Genomic DNA, 25,313 nt, shown 5'->3' with positions numbered 1-25,313 from the left:
AGCCTGAAGATGGGGGAAATCTCCCGAAACGTTGCTGATGATATTAAATAAACTATTGTTTTTTAATAAGGAAGAATTTATGTCATTCACTAAATCCTTTTAAAAAAATCTAAAATTTATTTACTTTCTTGAAAAAATGGTATTTGAGGGTTTCAGGCGATGCTAAAACAAATATGGTTGGCTTTTTACTTAAAAAAAAACGTTTAGTACAAGAGTCCAAGAGGAGAAAAAAGGCAGTTATTTCACCCCAATTTTTGATTGCTTAATTGAATACTATGTATAATTACTAGTCAAAATTGACGAGTCTGCCAAGTATAGGTAGAGGAATGAAAAATGGCAGCTATTTCAAAACGTTAAAAGTAATTATTTTTGTATTCGGAGCTCTCTATCTTTAAAACTACCAACAACAATAGAAAATCTAAAAGAAAATTATTTAAAGGAGACTAAATTTGCTGAAACATTAGCCCTGATAGAGCTATTTATTTACCTTCAATAGTTATAGAAATAGAGCCTTCTAAAAAGCAACATTTCATGAAAATGTACTGAAAAATCAGTAGTTAGTTAATTTATTTTGAGAAATCTGTATCTCAGGAACAAATGTGACGTACAGATGTCTATTAGCACTCAAATTAAATTTCTCTTTAAATAAATTTCTTTTAGATTTTCTAGTGTTGTTGGTGTTTTTTTAAGATATAGAGAAAAAATAATGTTTTTTCAAGGTTTTGAAACAGCCGCCATGTTTTATCCCCCTACCTATACTTGTCAGACTTATAAGTTTTGTCTAGTAATTATACATAGTTTTCATTGAAGTAATAAAAAATTGGGGTGATATAACTGCCTTTTTTTCTTCCTGGCTCTTGTACTATTCTTGTAGACCTGCTTTACTGGAATCCTTATTATGTGTTTTTAATTTTCAGTGAGTAAAAAATCATTTATATAATCAGCAACACATTCTTCTGAAAGATAGAAATCTATTGGCAAATAATAACCATGAAAAAAATGTATTCGTTCTGAGCTACGCACTAAAAATGCTTAATTTTATTAATTACTGTTTTTTTCACCAAAACAAAATCGGACCAACCTATAATCTTCTCAGGAAAACCCTAAATACTTAACAAAAATCTGCATCACAATCGGATGAATGGTATGGCTGTGCATAAAGTATGAACAAACAAGTATTGATTTTTATACTTCAGATTTATTACGGCTAACAATGAGGGATGACCTAAATTAAAAATTTTTTTAAAAAATTAGCTTATTTTTTTTTTTAAATTAAGCATTTAAACCCTATTCAGTCAGACTATTTCAGTGATGATAAGATCTTGCAGGTATTAAAAAATACATCTAATTTTACAAACAATCGTAGATATTTTGGGGAAAATGTGTAAAATCCATAGTGTAAGTGGGACTTCCGGTAATTAGTTTCAGGTTTGTATAAATTTTCGTTTTCAAGGAAAGCGGTGCGCACACACATGCACATTGACGCATGCACACAGACCATTTCGCGAAATTTAATTATTTGGACTAAAACGACCCAAAACGTTTACTTTCGTCGAACACTTGAATGCCAAATTTTTTAAAAAGTTTCATCCAAAGTATCTGTAATTTCATAATTCTCAACCCGTAGGTCTTTTCTTTTTTAACCACTGAGCTAGAAATTGAGCTATGTGTGGACCACAAACTACCGGCTTGAGGTAAAGAGGAAAGGAACCCTTTCGGATAGTTTCAAAATTAGATTGCTTATAATATAATTTTAAGGCACTTTAATAGTGCATTTATCCGTTTAAGTATTTCAACTAACACTCAAAACATCAGGAAAGGTAAGCAATAAAGTAGTTCTTAGTTTAAGTCCTCGCATAATTTTCAGATGCCTGTTCTAATTAGATGCATCCACGATTTTTCCATTCCAAAACCTAAAACCCGTTTGCACCTTCAAGTTTGATGACTGTCAAAAGTGGTTGTTGAAACAAGCCTGATAATAGTGAGCTTTTGGAATTAATTGTGTGGTTTAGAATAGAGGTACGTTTTCAACTTAAAAATTTAGCATAACAAGCGATTTCTGTAGAAAATTCCTTTTGCTAGATTGTTGTAAGGTATCTCAAAAAGTTCTGTGATAGATCAAGCTTGACTTATAAACTAAACGTTTTGTTTGCGTATGGACTTATGGCATTATTGTGCAACTTTTATGATATATCTTAAGGTATTATTTTCAACATAATAAGGAGGGTTCAAATGGTGTCCGAGTTTGGATTGCCAGGATGTGATTCCAAATCTTACAATTTTATGAAGCTACCTACCAACTTCAATTCCGTGCGCCTGAACTATAAGGACATTATCTTATAAATTATATGTATCGTAATTTTAGGTGGTTGCAGTTTTCTTGGAAGATTCAATGTTGCTTATCCATCCAAGTCCTAAGTAGCGAATCTATTCAAGGATATTTTAAAAGACAATGTGGAACATTTATGTCGTAGTTTTATGACGAAGTATTTGACAAGATAACTAGTGAACAAAGTATAAAACGTAGGATATCAATTTGAATTGATAATTCACCCTCATATAACTCAATTTAATCTCTTTGTATTCTTAAGACTGTTTATTGTTAGTTACTAGCGTTCATCTTTAGTTTGAGATATTATAACATTAGAAATGAATGTTGAGAAATTATATTCCTTTAAGGGACCGGAAAACGAAAAATAGAACTGTATTACTATCAAGAGCTCTTTCTAAATGACCCTGCTTCAGTCTGCCAAAATCCTTTTTTAGAATATAAATCAGGTAGCTTTTAAATTGCGGGTTAAATTTAGATGGTTAATTTCAACAGAGCAAAATGTATATTATTGCTAATTGATTTTTTTCATCTCAAAATTAAATAATAATAACAATTTTAAAATTCTAATTTTATTAATCAAATATATTGACATGTTGATAATTGTTCAGAAATTAAGGATATGTGATAGCATCATTGGATATTATAAATGAGACTTCCAGATCCGAAACCAGCCGAGTCCATTTATAATTATTTTTTTATAATAAATAGATTCGTTGCTATATTACCATAATGTAATTTTTTTCTTATGAAAAATTAAAATCAGTAGTGGCTTAACTTCCCCCCCCCCTATTATTGTATAGCAACAAAACTGTTTTAAAATTAAAATGAACGGCTGGTTTTGGAATGGAACACCTCATATGACGTAATCTTATATCTATTTAATTTATATATCATCTCTACTGCATTGGATGTGTAACCAAATAAATTTTACCTTCTTTTAATGTTAAAAAACAATTGTTTTTTGAAGTTTTGATTCCGTTTTTATTAAATAGTAATTTATGAATTTTTAGATATTCATTTTGATCCCCATGACATTTCTAAGTTTATTAATAAAATTTTAATAAGTTATACTTTTGAGTGATAGCAAGAGAAAAAAAATGCAGCCAATAATGTTAACAGAATTTAAAAAATTAGAAAATGGCCAAAAAAAATATTTGAAGGTTACAATATACCTAATCATAATATATTATACTAATCTTTTTTCTAAATAAATGTATTGTGTAATTACATGTGGTTATTTGATCCTTAATTTATATTTAATTAATTTTATAACGATATGAGTGTATCATTTTTTTATTTTATAAATTATTTAATAAGTGTATTATAAACAGTTATTATCTGTGCAATGCTAGTTTAAAATAAGCTTTACAACTGATTTTTGTTTTTTCAATCTTCCTTCAAAGTGATATTTGGTTGTCAAATGTTTTTGATTTTATATATATATAAATAATTGACTGTTTTAATTCAAATTATGAAGAAGATGGTCTGTGGTGTGGTCACAAAAAAACAAAAATAGTTAACAACTATTTCCTTTTTTATTTTAATTGGATGAAACTTTGAATTGAATCATTACCTTCTGTAAATTAAATATTTTGGGATTTCCTCTTGCTAATATTTTGATGAATTAATTATCTTTGATTTTATAGATTCTACTTTAAAAAAAAAGTCTCAAATCTTAATTGCGTCCAATCCGTTGACTGATTGGTTTGCGTTTCGGCAGGACCCATAAAAAAATGGATCCCGGGTCCCGATTTAATACTAAACACACACACAAAAAAAAAAAAAAAAGGAAAATGGTATGAGTAAAACTGACAGTAAAGAAATTTGAAAGAAACAAAACATGGAAATCGACCAATTATTAGCTGAGATACTTCGTTTTAAACATTCTATCAAGTAGCTACTTTTTTTCTTTATTTTCCAGTATAACTGAAATATTTAAGTCTCATTTTATTTGTTTTATAATTTAAAATAATATGAGAACACGATTTTATTAACTGAACACTGTTGAGTGTATCAGTTGGATGGATGTTTAGTCTGTTTGTTAAACACTAATCCTACTACCGTTGGTTTCCTAGCCCTGCAAGATAGATAAGCCTGATCCTGGTCACAAAATGGCGGAGACTCCAGCGGACAAAGGTCCTCGAGTTATCATCCTTGGTGCGGGCTTCTCCGGTCTCACTGCCGCCGATCGCCTGATAAAAGGAGGCCATACCAACCTCGTCGTACTCGAGGCAGACTGCAGGTAACTGTCGTTTTTATTTATTTTCATCGCATTTTAGTAATACGGAATGGACTATTAATTGAAGTAGGGAGAAAAACAAACTAAATCCATTTTTGTCATAAAATAGAATTATTGGTTGAAAATAGCTCTTTTCCTGGTTCCCTATAAGTGAAGTGCACGATGTTCACCATATTCCACTATTTTGGTATCTATTTGCTTAAATATGGTTTTTCATTAAGTCAAATTTTGCCTCGTGCAACTATATTAGAGCTTTCAAATATTTTACTATTAAATAAAATAAATAATTATTTTCAAGTTTTTACTGCCGAGAGGAATACCATGGCGTGTATATTGAAACGTTTCAACCTTCCATCTTTAAAATTAAATTATTAACTTTCTACCAAAGTAAAACTTTTTAGTCTGCACTTATGCCAAATTTCATTAATTAGAATAGCTATACTTCCTGAAGCATATTTCGACTCATTATGATGAATATTCAGAGCTGGGGGCCGCTTGAAGTCACAGTGGGCGGGGGACACTGTGGTGGAGCTTGGCCTCAAGATGTCAAACCAGCGTCAGCCTTCGTGGGACCACCCCCTGATGCAGCTGGGGCTGTCCTCGGGCATCTTCGCGCCCCCCGTCGGGGCTGACCCCAGCGCGGGCCTTCTCAGCCACCCTCTGCCGCTGCCCCTTATCTTCAAGACCTATGTCTTGCTCTCTCAGATCATCAAGGAAGAGCTCTGCCTGAAGCGTCCCAAAGGGTAAGTAGGCTCAAGTAATAGACAATAATTGAAGTACCTGATTTCAATGACATAACTAGGGATAAAACATGTTTCGAATTATATATTAACATGAAATATTAACATATAAAAATCAGATAAAGTTACATTTCCACTTAGGTATCCACACTGCTCTCTGCTAAAACATTATAACGATCCATTACCAAAAACAAGCAGAAACTTATGGATAGGCGACTCCCCCGGAAAGCACATGTGACGACTGAAGAAAACGTTGAATATGTTCTTTACTAGGTTCATATTTATTTGACACTGATTTTACAGGCTACTATAATTAATTCAAGCTATACTTAAACTCCTTAGATATTACAGTAGTAGATCGTAAAAGTCTTATGCTCGTCGTAAGAAGCTTGGACGTGAAAAAGACAACAACTTATTTATTCCTCTATACAATGCTCACTCTACCGACTTCTATTCTTAGGGTATTTGTAGACCACAAACAGAGATATGGAATGGGGTTTGAGTATTCATGTTAGACATTTTAATAAATAAGGGTATTGTGATTTTTATATCTCAGTAGATTAAATAATACTTGACGTTACGAATTTAATTTTTTCCAGATACATTGGTCTGAGGTTCAAGCAGGCCGGAAGTAAATTTTCCCGGAAGTATCAAAACCAAATAGCCCGGATTTTGGCAGCTGCCACCTCGCTCATGGGACCAAAACTACAGGTGAATGTTATTAATTTAACATGATATGAATTGAAAAAAATTAGTCATAAGGAATCTAGTTTCACCTAAAAATAATTGATCAAATATTTCGGTTATAATAGAGGGGATAAGCAGGCAGAAAAAGTGAAGTCCAAAAAGGTTAAACTCAGGGGTCGTGACAGAGGAGTAGGAGCCAATCATCGGCAGCTTTCTGTTTCAGTTTAGATTACAATGGTGGATATCTCTGTTAAACTTAATGTAAACCCAAGCTCCGAGGGATCCATCATCTCCCCTCTTTTTGGCTTCAGTTTGCCGGTATCCTATAAAAAAAAATATGTTGAAATAGTTTTAGTTTGCTATGCTAAGATTTTACGTTTAATCATAAAGGACATAAAATTTCCTCTAAGAGGCTTACTGTTATAAACCTATTTTTTCTCTAAAATAAAACTCCATTACAGACACAAACAACTGACCTGATACAGCAACTACTGCGTATCTCAAGTACAGGAGGCCGATGTAGAAAGTGCAGTCTAAAAACCGTACACATTCAAAATAAATTTAAAAATCAGTTTCTACCAAAGGTTACACAAAACGCATTTTTTGTTATCCTAAAACTTTTAGTAATTAGATAATGGATTTAGTAAATTAGCGAACTACGCTAAGCGTTGCATCTTAGCGGAAATGTTATAAAATAAATTGAAGAGCATTAAATTCTGCGAAAAATGTGTACGACAAATTAACCATGCATTCAAGTGCTATGGTCATAAACAACCTGTTCTGGTTGCATATGGATTTCATTGCATTTCAGACTTACCAACAATTAATGCTCTTCATTTTTTTTTTATTATTACATTATACAACATTTCCGCTAGAATGCACCGTTCAGGGAGAATAGGATAAAACGAAAAAAAAAATGTATTATATAAAATGGTTAATTATTAAGAGTAGGAACTTAGTTTTATTTATTTCTTTTTTTCGCAAGGAGCCAAATTTGCCACAATATAAATTTTTCTTATTTAGTCTTCTTTATAAAATCATAATAATAATTATTGTTGTATAATATTCTTAAACATTCCAATTGCTTATTTAAAATAAGGAACGTTTTAAACAAAAATTATTGTTTCATTTATTCTATTAGGTTATAGAGATAATGTTAATAACTGAGAAATTATAGTGTGGTAATGATAACTATGCCTGATTATGATGGTCCCGACACGTTGTTAGGGATAAATAAGGTAAATTATAAATGGAAGAATTCTTCATTTACCACATTAGATAATAAATAATGTAGTGACCATTTCTCACAGTTTCGAAACGTTCATATTTCATCATTCAAGGGTTGCTCGTATAATTGAGCCTATACATATATTGTATTTCTAATACGTTTGCTTTGCGAATAGTATTTTGCTCCTTTAAATTAAATGAAAACAGCTATTACATTTGAAAAATAATATTTCTTTTGTAATTTTAAAATTAACATTAGGTGGAGGAAAATAGTTTTGGTGCTTTCGCTATAGCTCCCGGCGGAGTGAAAGTCCCTTTGGGAGCGTCTGGACTTCTTATGCCGCTTCTGGAGTCAGTGGGCCCGGACAGGATCTTGTACAAGAAAGAAGCCGTATCCATTCGATGGGGGACTGTCACCCTAACCCAGAAGCCAAGAGTGATCGTTCGGTTCGTATTGTATCGATGATAATCATTTGTTGTAGCACCGAATGAGGAAGTGCAACAAAATTGGATCCTCAATTGGTTATTGGCTTACTGATTTCTATCGGACCTTTCTGCGTTATTAGGCCTCTATAGATGTAATAAATCTGAAAAGCTGTAATAAGAAAAATCTATATATATATATTTTTTTTCTTTCTTTTTCGGCCAAGACTCCCATTGCATTCCTATACTGCCTAACTATGGTTGGGGGTCAAACACTCTTCATTTTGTGGGACCACCACTCAATGAAAAAAGTCAACGCACCCCACCCCAGGCCGGATTCGAACCGCCACCGCTAATAAACATTAAATTGGTAAAACTGTGTCTTAACCACTGAGCTATGGGCGGCCCATCTATGTAGTTATGTACACCATTACGAAACCAAAAATTGATTTCTTGATAAAAGGTCTGTTTAAAAATCCCTTAAATCCGTAAATAAAAAAAAAGATTATAAATCTTCAACGGAAAATCTATTACAATTTATGAAACTCAGGGTCGAAATTAGACCTTTTTTTTAATTGAAAGGAGTGTAAAAGAATATAATTTGGATGTACGTAAGATTAAGTAGCGGTACTTTAAAATTTTTAATCTAATTTTCATATTCGAGCCAAAGCAGACGTTCCGTTTTCGAAATACTATATGTACATGTCAAGGAGCTTAAGTTTATAACATTTCGAAAACGGCTTGTCCGATTTGATCTGGATTTGGAGGAAATAATTAATTTAACAAAAAAGAATTTTAAGATAATTTTATTTTGCTTTATTATTCCTTTGTATTGTACCAAGAAAAAAAAAATCAACTCTTCTCATAATTTGGAAAATATATATATATTTTTAAATCAAATGAAGGTTAATAGTTGACAAATAATAAATTTAGACGTGTAAAACGAAATAAGTTTGTGTATAGATAAGCTAAAGTTGTGATTGGAGGTTGATATAATTGATAATTCACCATTTTACCCTAATTTCCATCTTAAGGTTAAATCGGAGGACGGCCTGTCCCCATTGGCGCAAATTTGGAGAAAATACTTGAAGATTTCTTTGGTTTTTAATAAAATGAAATTGTATATGGGGATTTTATTAAAAATTCAATTTTGTTCATGCATATCCACATAAATATGACGACGTACTGTGTAAAACTATCGTATCAAATCGAATAGATTCAGTGTTACCATTTAAAATATAAAATTTTAAAAAAATATATCTAATTTTTAGCGATGAATTAATATAAGCAAAATAAATTTCAAGAGAATTTTATTTTGCATAATTATTTCTTTGCATTGTACCAAGAAAAAGAAGCTTCAAATCTTTAAAGAAAAAAAAATATTTTTTTATAGGTACATATAATACAAAATACTGAGTTAAATTATATGATCATACACTATTTCACTATTATATTTATTGAGCAAGTGGTTATATAATTATTGTTATAGTTATATTAGTAGTTGATAAATAATATTTTCCTACTAGTATATTCACACCTGCTAAAAATCTAAATCTTAAGGGATAAAGTGCTTGGGTTTAAGAAAGTTTTTTATGAATTAGAAAAAACATGAATATGTTTATTCTAAAACATTGGAGCGTTTATAATAACGATGGGAATTTAAATGAAAAAGTTTTAAAATATCTTATTCAAAACTTTTAAAAAAAAACGATATTTTAATTTTGGTGAAATTTTCTGAGATTGAGTCGTTAGCTACATAGATTAGGCGGTTCTTATGTATTTCATTTGGTCCAATGCTGAAGAGACGTTGAGGATTAGTTCAAATATGATCCAGTTTCACTTATAATAAATTCCATCCACAACTTTCACACGTTAATTTGCAAAATTATTTTCCTCGCCAGACATATACAATATTTCGATTGTAACTTGTTCAGTCTAACACAAAGTTTGGTAGAATGTGAAAAAGGTCCAGTATTGATTTTATCAAATTCCAACAACTGTTTTTGCTTATGTGTGGGAAAATTATATTTTTTGATTCGCTATATTTCATACCTCCTTCCTTAGATTTTATTCTCAAGTGATCAAATTTATTAAATACAAATCTAAGTTTATTTTGCATTAAAATAATAAAATTTATTTTCAAAGCTTGACATATAGGCAATCATGAACCTAACTCTGGTAGCTGTATTGATCTACATACTTGGCAGACTTTCTTTTTTTTAATTACTAAGATGGATATTCAGAACATTATACGTAAAGTAGTTTTTGTTGGCAGGTGTAGGGATGGTGTCGAATATCCAGGTGAGTTTGTGATCATCAGCTGCAGCTTGGGAAGCCTTAAGGGCTCGATGGACTCGATGTTCTACCCTCCCTTGCCGACAAAGAAGGCGGCTGCTATACAGAACATTGGCTTCGAGCAGCAGAACGTGGCCTATCTTGTGTTCGATGACCCGATATGGATATGGTCACAGAAGCCTGTGGACATGAAAGTGTCCAAGAAAGAAGACAAGGAGAGTAAGTAAATATTAAAGTATTACATTATATACGTGTATTACCTTGTATAAATTGTCCTATTTTTTTTTTTTTATATTAATGAGTTATAGTTAATATTTTAAGATGGCTATTTAAGACCAAAACCGCACCAGTGACCAACATATTTTTAATTATTAATCTCGTACATTTATTACAATGAATAAATGTATTTATTATCTTTGTAAGCATGCACTTTGTTATTATTTATTTTATCTCTCTACTCAGTATTATTGCTATCTTCCTCCACGTGGACAAGAATCTACCCATTGAGGGGGCCCCTTCAGTCACCCACGGGTATATAGATTTAATAAATCTTTTTCATTTTATGTCACTAATGGCTCTAAATCAATTTTTATTTGAAAAACAATTTTAGTTTGTTGTAAATCAGGTTTATTTAATTTTTCTTTACTTTTGTTAAACCTGATTTTTAATTTTCTAATATAATTTTTAATTTATGGTTTGAGAGTGATTAATTTTAATAATAACACACTTTCACTACTTTCAACTAAACGTATTTCAATTCTCTAACGTTATATTAAAGGTTTTCATTCTATTATTTAAATTATACAATAAAACATTAACAAAATTCGATATGGCATTTTTTTTACTTTAATCACCTTTGCGGTTTAGGGCTAGAAATGGTTTCTTTTGAACCTCTATCCGCCGTAATAGTCAAATAAAGAAATAATAAATAATATTTCAGCGCTATGAATAGGAGATCCATTTACCTTTTAAAAAAAAAAAATATTATTAGTATCCAATGCTTTTACAGTAGACCTTCAGTGCTAAACATTTACAATATTGGAAACGACGAATTCTCCAAACATTATTAGTGGAGCTATTTTCCACAAAGACCTTGATTGAGTTCTTAAATTGAAACTTCTTTAGGTGTGGTAAAACTAATTCACTTGGATCAGACAAAACCTTAAAAAATCACAATATATTTTATCTGACCCACTTTGCGCCAATCTGCATACATTTTTTCAGAACCGTCCAAGTAAAATTTTTGTGATTTCCATGAAAATTCGTATTTAAGAGTTTATAAGGACCCAAAATTAAATCTTACTTACTTAAAAAAAAACCTAACCTACTGAAAGCTTCTTTTGGTAATGGGGATTTTTTTTAAATTTAACTTATTTAATACAACCGGAACTATTATTTTTGTCTTATACTAAACGAGAAAAAAAAAAAGATAGGTTATATATGGGTAGGTATAATACGAGTACAAAATGGAACAATTTGTGCTGGTTGGCCGAGCTAAGTGGAAAACATTTTTTTAGGAAGAAAAGGAGTTGACGTAAAAAAATTACTGAAAATAAAAAATAAAACATGTGTGTAGTTTTTCATTATTTAAAACTACTCTCTCTATCTCTTTTATGAAGGCATAAAATCGAAAATGTATTGATATAGACAGGAAGAGCTGGTATTAAGCTTTTCAACAGTTGCAGTCCGTGAAGAAGGGACATCAGAAGAACTATCTCCAAGCTAACGTCGGAAAATTGCAATTTTTTTTTCAATGAAAATTCGTATTTAAGGGTTCAAGAGGACATAACGAATCTGACTTTTTCCTTAAATTTTTTTTTTTATTAAGAAAAAAATAGGAAAAATACTTAAGTGAAACATTCCATGAATGGAAAGATTAGGCTTTTCATTTATCCAGGTACCATTTCTTTCTTTATTCTTATTTTTTAAAACCAAAAACATAATAATTTTCAGCCAACCAAAATCATGAAATTTTGTGTAAATTGACACAACAAATATTTTTTTTATGATTTTAAAAATAAAAGTTCAAGACAGTGACCTAAAATCACATCTCACAATTCTGAGATTTTCTAGACTTCTTGTTTGTATTAACGAATTCAACAACAAACAAAAAATTTTAACTTCGGCTTTGTGGGAAGTAATTCCGTCTAACACCTATTTTTTCCCTTATATCTCTTCTACTGCATGATTATTTTCGTTACAGAATGGCCGACCTATGTGAAAGAAATTAAGCAAGTGACAGGGAGCCAACACGTGATCGGGGTTTCAGTGACTGGGCCTGGGGCGGTTAAGATGGAGAGAGTCTCGAAGAAGGAAATACTGTGCGAGCTCCACCGGATGATCGAGGAAGGACTGAATGTGAAGGACATTCCCATGCCAAAGGATGTCGTCAGGTGATAAAGTAGTTTATTGAATTAGATTCACTCGAATATGATACCGCATGAGGTAAACATCATTTTTTTTAGACAAACTACTTTGTTATCATAACTAATTTAAAATTATTTCAAAGCGTCAGTTTTTGACTATGGAATTATATGAATATAATATGGTTGGGGTGCGGTCAGTGAAGAGCACATATAAGTAAAAACATATTTTATTAGTGTCAACGTTTCGGCCAGAATTTCAGAACTTCCTTAGGACTATGAACAAAAAAAAAAAGATGAGAGCACAAATGAATAAAAAGAAATGCAAACTAGAAAATCACAGATAATATAGATACGTAAATATCATTGGAAGAATATGTATACTATAAGCATTGTAAGAAGATAAAAGCAGTATGAGAATATTAAATATTAAAATTGTGATAGAGGGAACAATATACATATGAAAATCCGGTAAGAGAATATGTATACAAAATGAGAATTATAAAAAATATTAAATAGAAAAACATACAATATGTAAGTAAAGAAGAAATCCGAAAACAAATTGAGCGCCTGCACATCAGTTGAATTGCTAATAAATAGCATACTGGTCAGCCAGGTAATAGACAATATTATAAGAGATGAGAGAGCATTAGTTGTGACTATTAGGGTACTTTTTGTTTTAATTAGAATTAAAATATAAAGTTGTATTGTATAAGTCAAATGGAGCAAGTAGTACAAATTACAATTAGATGTGGTGAATATGAAAAGCATATCATTCTGTATTTCCTTTTATTCATTATAATTGTTATATTGCTTCTGTTCTTAGCCATGACGAAGGCCTAAAATTCTGGCCGAAACGTTGGTAATAATAAATTTGTACTTATTTGTGTTCTTCGCCGACCGTAACCCACAGTCAAATTATCAATATTGTAAGTCATGATGAAATTATAAACTGTAATTATTTCACTGTCTGATTGATAACTCTTATTTAGACGATATTATTTAGTCCAAAATAAGTTTATGACCGTTTCCTGTAAGCGATTAATTCCTTACTAATACTTCAAGAATTTGTTCATAATTTTTCAAGTAAAAAACAAACACACAAGAAATGCATTTGTAATTCATTGCGGTGTAAAGTAGAAAATACGAATATTTTGTGCAAGCCCAGGAGAAATGGAGTACTGTAACGCCCGTTAATTAGTCCTAGAAGAAGCCTCTTCGATGCTCTCAAGTTTTGTGTGTGTATGTTTCCTTCATTAGATTGAGTCTGTAATTTACTTTTGTGGAAAAACGGTTTTCCTAATTAGGTGAGTGTATCTATGTAACATAAACAAATTATTTCGATTGAGCAATTTTGTTATTGTTTCGTGGAATGTCTTGTTATACTTGTGATCCTACATAGTGCGCCGCATGTTTCTCATTTGTGTGTGCGAAGGTTTTTCATCCATATCGGACAAATGGGATAGTTGGACTGTATCGAGATTGTTAAACAGGTATATATGAATTGGGGGTTACAGGGAACATCTATATTGGGGTTAGATGTACCTCTCGATATATTATTATATTGTAAATATAAATCCACTCATAAGCTGGTCATGTTCCATCGGGTGGCTCATCTATCCCGCACATATCCGATACCTTTGAAAATAGAACAAATTACTGTTATATCTTATCAAAATACTAAATAAATACAAATAAATTTATAAACTTGTGACAAAACAAGAAAAGGTAATTCCTTCCCAACCGGACACGCCCCTCTAAGACACCCAGGGAACGACGGTACTGTATCACTTTTGAAATATTTGCTTAAAACGGGAAGAGGGAACTTTAAAATAGTCTAATCGAGTAATATTAAACCGTCAGACATTGGAAAACGGTGTGAAACCCTCCACTCCCGCCCTTCGTGATAGCCTTACTCATCTGACTTCTAAACAATTATAACTAGTAGGTTGGTCGATGTACGTCTTATCACAATCTCACAAGATGAGATAACTATCACCAAAAAATAAGGCTATCCTTCCCAACCGGACACGCCCCTCTAAGACACCCAGGGAACGACGATACTGTATCACTTTTGAAATATTTGCTTAAAACGGAAAGAGACCTTAAGTTTATATTTAATATTTAAAAAGCGCCTGAAATTGGAAAACAGTAGGTGGCAAAACCATTAGATCAAACTTAGGCTTGATTAGGCTTGTGTTATAAGAAAAATCTGATCCATATATCTCGGACTTACTCTGATATTTTTATCCAACTTTCTCGTATTTTCTTAGTAGAAGTGTGGCGACATTATATAGCCAGTAGAACTATATCTGCACTTACGGATCCAAAATAGGTGCCGGTATTTAAGAAATTTAAATAATTTGTTTTCGAATTTTACAACTGAGAGGCACAGTATCCTTATAGGTAGTATATTTACTTGATAATGCTGATATAAGAAGTGGTTTTAGAGAATAGTTGCTTCAGGTCAGGCTGGTCCGGTGTCCGATACTACGCGGGCTCGCACAGCGTGTCGGATAGTGCACAGCAGCGCGCGGACCTAGCGGCTCCCCTTCCGTCCCCGGACCAGCTGCCCCCGATCCTCCTCTTCGCCGGCGAGGCCACCTGCCCGCCCCCTGGTGTCAGGGCCGCCTTCCTCTCAGGTCTAAGGGAGGCAGAGCGCCTCCTCAGCATCTTCTCCTCCATGCCCAAGGCCGAACCGAGCTTCATCTGCCCTGAGCCATGTCCTGAAGAGTAACTGTAATAAGAGATCCTTACGTAATAAAGAACATATTAAAATTTAGTGGATTCATTTCATTTTGTTTATAAAACTTTAGAAAAGTACTTAGTATTAATTAGAGAATGGTAAGTTCCAGCTTGAAGTTCTAAATATTCAAGATTCAGGGGTGAAAAAAACAAAATAAACCTTTTCATCGCCCCACAGAAAAACAGCTATCGATCCTCTAGCATCATTGATCCCCAATGCTAGAGAATCATAAATATAGAGCATTTACTGGATTAATATCATATTAGGACCCAAAACAGAACATTTCTTAAGCAAAAGATTTTTATCTTAAGTGTAGATTTGGTATTCTTGGTATGAGCCTCTGTCTTGATTAGAGCCTGTTCAAGATGAAATGGAACTCTTATTCAACCAAAAAAATGGAGGAGAAATTATCAATATGCCAAAACTGATTAAGGATTGAACATAGGGCAAAGTCTTTTAATTCTTTGAAGTCTTTGAAGATCTCAATCAAATCCATTTTATTGTGAATTTGGCAAGAAACGAAATAATACAATAGCAGGTAACAGATCCAACTGAAACTATGGAAGATTCCTTCTATTAACCTGGCAGGTAAAGTTTACCACCTGATTTAAAGCGCAACTATTGCGGTGCAACGGATAATTATTGAGTTTACCCGAGATTTCACTTATCGTAGTTTAAACTGTGATGATGTAATCGGCCCTCAGTCATGTATTGAGGTGCTTAGACAAAAACTATATCTGTATGTATACTCAAGGAGGGTAGCAAGAATTATCGAAGAGTACCTTCATGACTCAAATATTGAACAAAACATTTCTTTAATAAAACCGATATTTTTGAATAATAATTTTAACTGCAAGTTGTTCAACTCCTTGAATTTCTACATCTTAATCTTTACTAAAATGATAGGTGATGTAAAAGTTGTTTATGTTTGTATGAAAAAGGTTTCGTGTTTCTATGGTCGTTATGATATTAGACAAAAAGTTATGACTATTGTTATAGCAACCAAGGAAAGACCAAAAATTTATTTTCTCATTTATTTAATTATCAAATTCTTTCATATTTAATATCCATTCATATTTCAGTTCAACTCACACATTCAGTATTGCGAGTTGTTTATGTTTTAATAAATGTTATCATTTTTGAAACGTCAGAAAATTTGTAAACCTCCTGTAAGTTTTCATTTAAAAACAATTTACCAGAGCAGGAAAATTACAAAATATTGATCTTGTTAGATTTGCCCTTTCTATATAGATAACATTGAGGAAAACGGACTTAATTTTAGTTACGAACACTATGATAAAGTACCACATCTTCAATTATATCCCAATCTGGCGTTGAAAATATAGAAGTGATACTAACCATATTTCAGAGGGATTTATTGCCTGTCTTAGTTATATTTGACAGGCCAGAAATATATATCTTAGCTAATGACAAGAAATGATCTCCATGTTATCCCTTAGCATTGACTATAACTCCTCCCACGTCGTCCCATTGGCCAACAAGGAACCGCCCACTATCCCCACCAAGGGCCACTGCTATTTTTGTACATTGAGGTATGTACGCGCCTCTGTGTAGGAATAGGCCACCCGTCAGACATTTGTCATTTTAGAAATAGAACACCGTCGATAAAATGTTCTATAAATAGTACTGGGAAGGTAAAATTGTTAATGGTCCTGCTTAAACAAAATACATCTTCCTCAAACTTATGTTCCCTTAGTCATTATGAATAACTACTAATACCGAGAATAACAGCCGATTATCTTCAGCCTCTGATTTCTTACTGTTTTACAAATATCTCAATGTTAATTTTTCAAATATTGTGATGTATTATAATTATTCAAATATTTTTTTTTGTAAGAAGATGGTCAGGGTTGCGGTCAAAAGAGAAACAACTATTTATTTTCCGACGTTTCGCCCCACTTTCCAGGGCTTCATGAGGGCTGTTCAAAGGTAAAGGTTGAACATATTTTTTTTTTTTGTATATTGTTTTAACTAGGTACAGTTATTTTTCGGATAGTCCAATTTTGCTTACCTTTAAAATGAAAAAAGAAAAAATGTCTGGTTTGATAATTTAACTGATTAGTTCATTTCAGTTACTATCATATTTTGCAAAGGTTGAATTAAATTTTTTTTTCACCCGAACATTAGAAAAAGTTTACGCAGAAGCCCTAGAGTGTTTCCTATAAATCTTTTTACTGGTAGAGATCTTATTATGGTAATGGGTTTGGTAAGATATTTGAGGTCAGGTTCCCCTTTATACGAGCACAATTTTAAGTCCCGTGGGTGTGTTTCCACATTAACAAATTCCTAGGAGGTGCGTATAACACACACCCCAAAAATAATACAATGTTTACAAAACCCATTAGCTTTAAAAAAAAAAAAAAAAAAAAAAAAATTATGACTTTAGTGAATTTATGAATTTATACCTTATTTACAAAGGGGTTTGCACAGTTGTATGATTCGAATCTTTTAAAATCAGATAATTATAATCAGATAACATCGAAAAGACACTTTTCTTATATTAAATCAATTCACATTCAAATTTTCAACACATTTGGAGGGACTAAACCTTAAAACCGTGAGAAAAAATGGTGTGTGTAGAAACCGAAAAAACGTTTAGTATAATAAAATTTTGAACGAAATTAGACCCCCTTTTTTCTTTTTGTTCTACCCTGAAAACAACTCTACGAATACCGATATTTTTGTTAACGAATCACGGTTTTTTCCTAAATAGGATACGATCACTTAAGTTAATTATATTTTAATTGTAACATTGTAATATAGTTCAAATTTCCTCTAACAAATATTGTTTTGCATAAATAATTTCCAAAAAGGTGTGGTAAATATTTATGTATTTTGGTATAAGTAAATCAAATTATTGAAGAAGTTATAGCATGCCTCAAATGCAATAAAAATAATGTCAGTCATTTTCATAGTGCACATCTGACAAAAAATATTTTTTTTTTTAAATTTAGAATTGGACGTATTCCAAAGATAATACCATACTCTGCGGTTATTTTCTTTAGTGAAAAACATAAAATCCAAAAGTGAAAGAATAATCTAGTCCTTCAGGCTTATCTAAAGCTATTGAAGTTGTTACAAACTAACTCCGGTTTAAGATAAAATCTACGGAATTTCTCGAACACAACATGAAAAACTTGTTCTATCCAAGAAAACAGAGATATATGGGCTGTTTAATCTATGTTCGTATTGAGATATTAAAGGTTTCGCGTTGGATTAATTTAAACAATATGGGTAACAGATAATGACTGGTAGAATAATTTTTAGATTAAAAGTAATATTTTTTTATTAATTATTATTAAAGATTCACCTTTTTCGTATGCTGTAGAGATTTAAAATAACTTGTGTGCTTTTTTCATTCAACTATTACTCTATGTAGAATAATTAATATTTTATAAGGATTATTATAAATTATTATTATTAAGGATTGACTAGTTTACTTATGTGGTAGAGATTTAAAATAGCTAGTGTGTTCATGAGAGAGCCAATTAGATATTATTTAAATATTTAAGTCTTTCTCGTTGTGCTAGTAAATCCAGTATTCTGAATGATGCATCCTTGTTCATTGTCATTTTGAGAAATAAAGTATATGGAACGCTTCTCAACATTCTCATCCAACACATTTTAAAACAATTTAATCTTTCACCGTAAGTATTGTTTAGTCTTCATGTCATGAGTCATGGTAAGTCATGTTTTCTAGAGGCTTAGTTCAACTGAACTAAGTTTCGTTTTACTTAAAATGAACTTGATAAGACAAATTCTTAATTTACTTGCTGAGCCAAATACTCAGGAAGGGAAACGACTCAGTTCATCACACTGGTGTTCACCGTACACAGCACGAGAATAATGAAATTAATTCTCAGGATAGACACTGTTTTGTGTATGATTTAAACGATATGCAGTGGTAAAGTATCAAATTCATCACACTATTCCTTTTTTTATTTTCACATTGCAATTAATTTTCGGAGTTTCATAAATCGTTTATTCGGATATTTTACTATAATCAATATTTTTATGCAGTGTTAACAATTTTATTTGTTATAAACGAATTATTAACAAATTACTGAAAATCGCTAGGGCATGTCCTGAGACCAGTATAAATCCGTTAGCGAATGGATTTGTTGTTGTGAAATTTAAAATTGAATTGGTATCTACAAATTCATAGGGCATTGGTAATTCAACTGTTTCTTTGATAGTTATACATAAAGCTTTTTTGATTGATAAAATTTAATTGCATTATATTGTACATATCCATATGAAAATCTTGTAGAGGGAATTGCGTGTTCATCATTATTAACTGGCATTATTAACATTTTTTTTGGTTACAAAATCTTAATGATTTTAAATACATTATCACAAATTTCTTCCAGAATGAAATATCATATAAAAATTTAACTATTAAGTTAGTTGACTCAATTGTTGTGGACAATGGACTTCCAATGCCAATTTCAAGATAATCGCAAATTGAAGCAGTTATTTCACCCTAATTTTTGATTACTTTAATGAGAACTATGTATTATTACTAGTCTAAATTTATCAGTCTGCCAAGTATAGGAAGGGGGTTTTTGAGAAATAGATTTCTCAAAATAAATTCCCTTACTACTGATCTTTCAGTACATTTTTTTTATGAAATGTAGCTTTTTGAAAAGCTGTATCTCGAATACTATTGAACGTAAATAGCTCCATTAGGGCTCATATTTTAGCAAATGTACTCTACTTTAAACGCTGTTCTCATAAGTTTCCTAGTAGTTTTAATGACATAGAACTCCGAACGGAAAATTAATTTTTTTAACGTTTTGTATCAGCCGCCATTTTTTATTCCCCTTATTTATACTTGGCAGACTCATCAATTTCGACTAGTAATTATACCTAGTTTTCACTAATGTAATAACCAATTGGGGTAAAATAACTGCCTTTTTCTCCCCTGGAGCTCTTGTACTATGTATACGGGCCTGATTCCCCACAGAAAAGTATAAAATTCAAGTATTCTATTTATTTAAGCTATCCATGTTTCCTGTGGATAAGGTAGCGGTATTAAAACAGCTTAAGTCAGGTACGTAATTCTGAAGTGCAACATGGTAAACTAGATAAACGTTTCTTAAAAAAAAAATATGTTGAATTTTTAGAGCCGGCCTAATTTAATCACCTTGAATAGTTTTTGAGTGATCGCTTTCTATTCAACAAAAAGCATAGCTTGTTTAACCTAAATATAGGACCAGATTTTTGGATAGAGAATCGGATCATAGTTTATACAATTGTTTTTTGCTCTTAAGGTCTACTATCATCTCTTTAAATATTGCCTAGACTTTACGAAGTACCCTTTTCATTGCATAACCCTTTTATAGGATTTTTCAAAGAAAAAAAAGCTATACTATATTTTGTATATAAGATATAATGAGATAATAAATATGACCAACATAAAATTAATTTTGATGAAAGAAATTTTTTTTTTACAATAAAACCTTTACTTTTTAGTTTTCTTTAAAATGATATATGTGTTAAAAATCATTTGATAATAAGATTGTTATATAATGATAATGTTCGTAAGGACCATATCGCCAAATAACAACTGCATCTTCTTTGTTATAATCAATTTAAGGTACCTATATTTACGACATAAGTTGTATAATAAAGCTATGTTGTTTCCACTATAGCGGTTGCTGCAAGAGTTGCTGCCATGGCTGTTCAGCTACAGTTCTGTATGAACAGGCCTTAATGTTTCAATTGTCACAAACAGTATAACGCACATCTTGTTAACACTTGTTACTAACTTATTGATGATTAGGTGGCATGGAGAAATATTCACTATTATAAAAACATAAATAACTTTCACCGTATTGTAATTACATCTATACTACACTTATATATTTTACCTGTAGTCCACGTACTCTATGAAATGTTAAACATAGCACGACGTAAGGTGCTAACGGTTCAACAACAACCACATCACTGATTCTGAAAGCGGAGGTGAGAGTGATAGCCGCAGGTGTGCCGAGCCCTTGTGGTAAAGGAGCTTCAATGCCAGGATTCCTAGGGTTAGTTATATTTAAAAGGGATCTCGAGTCAATGTCTCGGCCTTCCAGAAGGGTTTCGATAGTCGGGTAGGTTATGATCAACATTTAAAGGATGAAACGCAAGAGAATACTAGCTGGAGGTAAAAACTAAAAACTACCGTACTGAAGAGTTCATGAGGAGAGCGGGGTAATTCGACCCACTCAAGTTGAATCATAGTTTCTGCTTTCTGAATTCAAATCGAACAAAGAATTATCGACTTTTATTAAACACTCAATCCATGCAAGTTTTTGGTTTAATATTTGGAATATTATATCTATAAAAACGTTAGTGTGCACGATATGCTCCAAAGCTTGTCATGTGCTCTAAAACCTATCATCCAGTATAATGGATAATAGTTAAAAACAGGATAAAAATAAAAGAATTGTAAAAGAAAAAAAATAAAGCTTTAGATTTCTTTATAAAACCGAAATATAAAATGCGACTAATTAAAATGTAATATAACAAAAAGTACTTATTCTTAATTTTCTTTCCTAGAAAGTTGTTTGTATTTATTTGTTGATACGATGAGGTGAAAAAAATTTCCATTAAGAATAATCACTATTCTATATTTTTGTACCATGATTCGGGTTCACCCCATATTCATGTACGAATTACCCCATTTTGTCAATTACATCGATTTCTTTTTGAAATATTGTCATGTATACACATAATTTAAAATTTACTGCATAGCATTATTCAAACAATTGATTAAATTTTAAATATTTCGAAAAGAAATAGATATGATTGACAAAATGAGGTAATTAGTAAATGAATATGGAGTAAACCCGAAACGTGGAACAAAAAATATACAATATTAATTTTTAAAAAGTTTTTTACTTTATTATTAAAAGTTTTTTTACCTCATCGTATTAACAAAAAAGTTCTTAAATTAATACTACTTTCAATGACAGTCACAAATAAGGTTTCATTTTATTTGATTACTCTTTATAACGTTTCGGACATTCCGTCAATTATCTAGTCCATCTACAAATTATTAAATTAGAAGAATTTAAATCTTATCAACCTTTACATGTACTTTTAAATTTACGCTATGCTCATTAATATTACTATATATTGATAGCAATCAGTATATGAAATAAATGAGCACAGTCCAATATGCATCGAATTGACATGTAGATTTAAGTCAACAAAAATAGGTATTATTGAAAATTGATATATATTTATATAATACATTTTGTCAAAATATAATAATAATAATATAAACATCAATAATAATAATAATAATATTCTTTATTTATTCTGGGATTGATCCCTTTAGAATAATATCCAGGCGTAAGAATTAGGCTTTAGAGCCTTAGAGTGAAATACAATATAAGAATGAAATTATAAAACGTCATAAAACATAATAAAATAATGAATTTAAAAAGATTAAAATAAACAACAATTATTAACAAAATATATAAAATAAAAATAGACAAAAATATTGCGTATTAAGTAAATAAGTGAGTAAGTATTGCGGGAATGCACTGAGGATTTAAATTGAAGGATCTCAGAAATGTACGATGGACGGCGTATTATATTATATACGGCGAATGACATATTATAATGCAACAATATCAATTTCAGGATGAAAGATATAAAAAATGTTTAATAATTCAGGACAAATCAATTAATTAAAAAGAGGATGTAAAACATGTATGTAACACAAATTGGCTTTTCTCAATTAATATAGTAATTATTATCTTTCATATAATGCAATATAAAATATGATATGATTGTCAATAATTTTAATTTAAAAGTGAATGTAAAGGTTGATATGATCTAACTTCTAATATAATAATTTATAGATGAACTTGATAATGGACGGGATAACCGAAACGTCCATAATATAAAATAAAGAAGACAGGGAGTAGTATGGTTTTTTCCCCTTGAAAATAAGACAAATAGGTAATAAATATTTTATGACCTTAGTCACCGATTAAATAATGAAAATTTTTTCAGTATTACATTCATTGCACTAGAAATGGATCAATTTCACCACCTGCCCATTAGTTTGCCACGTGACAGCATGACTCCATATTTTTAATACAAACAAAAACAACACGACAACGATTAGCTACAATTTAGTGTCTAAAGCTAGTCGAAGAAAGGTTTCATGAGGTACTGTTACGTTACATAATGTTACTACCGACATATTTCTCTAATCTCTACACTCCCGATTATCTTACCCGATTAAGTTTTATTTTTATGGTTCATAAAAATAGCGAACTGCATAATAAAGGTTTGACATAATGAAAGATGAATAATAAGAAAATACATACAAGGTATCCATAATCCATAATACAATTATTACTAGTTTAAAAACAGATACTTTTTATTATTTTACGAATTGCTTAATAAAAGCTTTGATGTATTCAATAATTAAACTGATTGTTGCTTGAAAGCGGATTTTGAGGACCTCGTCTTGTTTTCCTTATGACTGCGTCTTTTGATCAAAATAAAAATTTATTTATTGTTTCTATACTGTTATATTCCTCAAATAGTTTTTCATGAAACTAGAAGGTTGAAAATTAACTTTTAAAAAATTCAGTTTTTCTACATAGATGTTTAAAGCTTCCTATTGGTCAAAATACTTTAAATTTGCATTCACTCCTTCAGGATTTATATTACAGATCACTTATGAGGCTCAAATTAGTTATCGAGTTATTTTAATAACCGTGTAGTCACTCATTAGCAACTTCGTAGGAGTGCATGAACAAATGCCTCATTACTGGGCAACAATATATGTTATGTTAAAAAAAATCCTACGCCCTCGGTATAACGTCATTATGGATTTATAGGAACTACCGTTGCCAAAGATCTTATTTGCATCTAAATTTTGTGTCATCGCCAAATAGTTGCATGTTATTCGTTGATCCGGTCATAAATAGTAATTTTATTGAGTTATGATTAAATTTTGACGACTAACTGAAATATCAAATTTTGTATAGAGATATTTTCTAAAATTTTCTTTTCTATGTTTTAAATAATGATTTAGTGCCGAGTTCCCAAATTAAACCTACAGTAGTGGTTGCATTGCTGCCAAACTTCCAGATTATACTAGAAATAGAAGTATGTTATTTTGACCTTTCAGTTTGGCTCATGAATCTCCCGACCAAATATCTGGCTCCTTGTCCAAACATATCCAGCTACCATTTTGTAAACTACGAATTGAAAATTATTCGTTTTAATTACATATTTTGGAATTGTATTAAGATTTGATAGGGGTTAAAGATGATAGTCTACAACCAGTGATTGCTGTAGTTTTATGGTTAGATAGATGACTGTTACATATCTATCTAGTAAAATTGCAAGTTAACCAAGAATTAATTGTAAACTAATTTATTTCAATAGAGTTTAATGTAAAACCAGTTGAAAAATACTATGGTAACATGTTTATCAGTCCCTGGCGTGCGTAGACCTAATGTAACAGATTTTTGGAAATGACCTCCGTGTATTTTTTTGTTTCTAGTCAATAACTCCCAAGACATTACTAGTAGCTTAACTGTGTAATTAGTAAAAGTTATAGGATTCGCTTTAGGTATATTACAAGTATGAGTATGGAGGTATATTTGATCTTTGATTATGTTTTATCTGACTGTGGTGTCCAGAACCTGTTTATACAGGTGTGCAGTGAATTTAGCTTTGTACCTAGAAACTCTTTTTAAATTTTGTTTGTTTTCGTACACCCCGATGAAACTTTTTTGGGGAAAACTATTTTTTTCAACTGCACACGTATATTTTCTGTAAGAAAATAATTTAAATTTTATCTAAAAGAAACAGCTAATGGGCTCTAAAAAATAGATATGGTAAATAGATAGTATGCTAAACTCTGGGCCATACTAGAACTCTTAACGTACAATATTCTCCGAGATACACTTTTTCAAACACCAAGTTTTTTTTTTTCAGATAAAGATATTCAGAACAAATTACAATCAAAACAATAAGAGACAAAACCAAATTTTGTGGATATAATTTGACAAAATCATGGAAACATTTATGTTGGGCCCACAGCCTGGTTGTCCTATGGGCGCCATTACACTATGCCCAGATTAAGCCAGGCTCAACGGATTGTTAATATGGGACTTTAAATACTGTGTTGATAAAGGGTAAAAAATATAAATAAAAAAAATTAAATATTCATGCAAATGGATAAGACAATAAAGATACATTTTATCCATAGGCA

General features: G+C 31.1%; 1 protein-coding gene and 1 long non-coding RNA gene across 2 annotated transcripts in view; one reads left to right on the top strand and one right to left on the bottom strand.

Moving 5' to 3' along the window:
• The window catches only part of LOC106692474 (peroxisomal N(1)-acetyl-spermine/spermidine oxidase), a 21,424-nt gene extending 6,336 nt beyond the window's left edge, over nt 1–15,088 (top strand). Inside the window, exons 3-9 of the mRNA XM_014438436.2 lie at nt 4,408–4,574; nt 5,054–5,314; nt 5,911–6,022; nt 7,485–7,672; nt 9,924–10,162; nt 12,147–12,336; nt 14,773–15,088. Of these exons, the coding sequence (XP_014293922.1) occupies nt 4,408–4,574; nt 5,054–5,314; nt 5,911–6,022; nt 7,485–7,672; nt 9,924–10,162; nt 12,147–12,336; nt 14,773–15,043 (1,428 nt within the window). The 3' untranslated portion in view covers nt 15,044–15,088. The remainder of the gene's footprint in view (nt 1–4,407; nt 4,575–5,053; nt 5,315–5,910; nt 6,023–7,484; nt 7,673–9,923; nt 10,163–12,146; nt 12,337–14,772) is intronic.
• Nucleotides 1–21,092, bottom strand: part of LOC136796153 (uncharacterized) — a 35,072-nt gene extending 13,980 nt beyond the window's left edge. Inside the window, exon 1 of the long non-coding RNA XR_010843863.1 lies at nt 20,947–21,092. This is a non-coding gene — a long non-coding RNA (uncharacterized lncRNA). The remainder of the gene's footprint in view (nt 1–20,946) is intronic.
• Between the last annotated feature and the right edge of the window lie 4,221 nt (nt 21,093–25,313).

This window comes from Halyomorpha halys, unplaced genomic scaffold (assembly GCF_000696795.3).
Source record: "Halyomorpha halys isolate HHAL.00 unplaced genomic scaffold, Hhal_1.1 Scaffold58.1, whole genome shotgun sequence".
NCBI classification, from domain to species: Eukaryota; Metazoa; Arthropoda; class Insecta; order Hemiptera; family Pentatomidae; genus Halyomorpha; species Halyomorpha halys.
The sequence above is the reverse complement of the archived record's forward strand: the minus strand, read 5'-3'. Positions and strand labels throughout refer to the sequence as shown.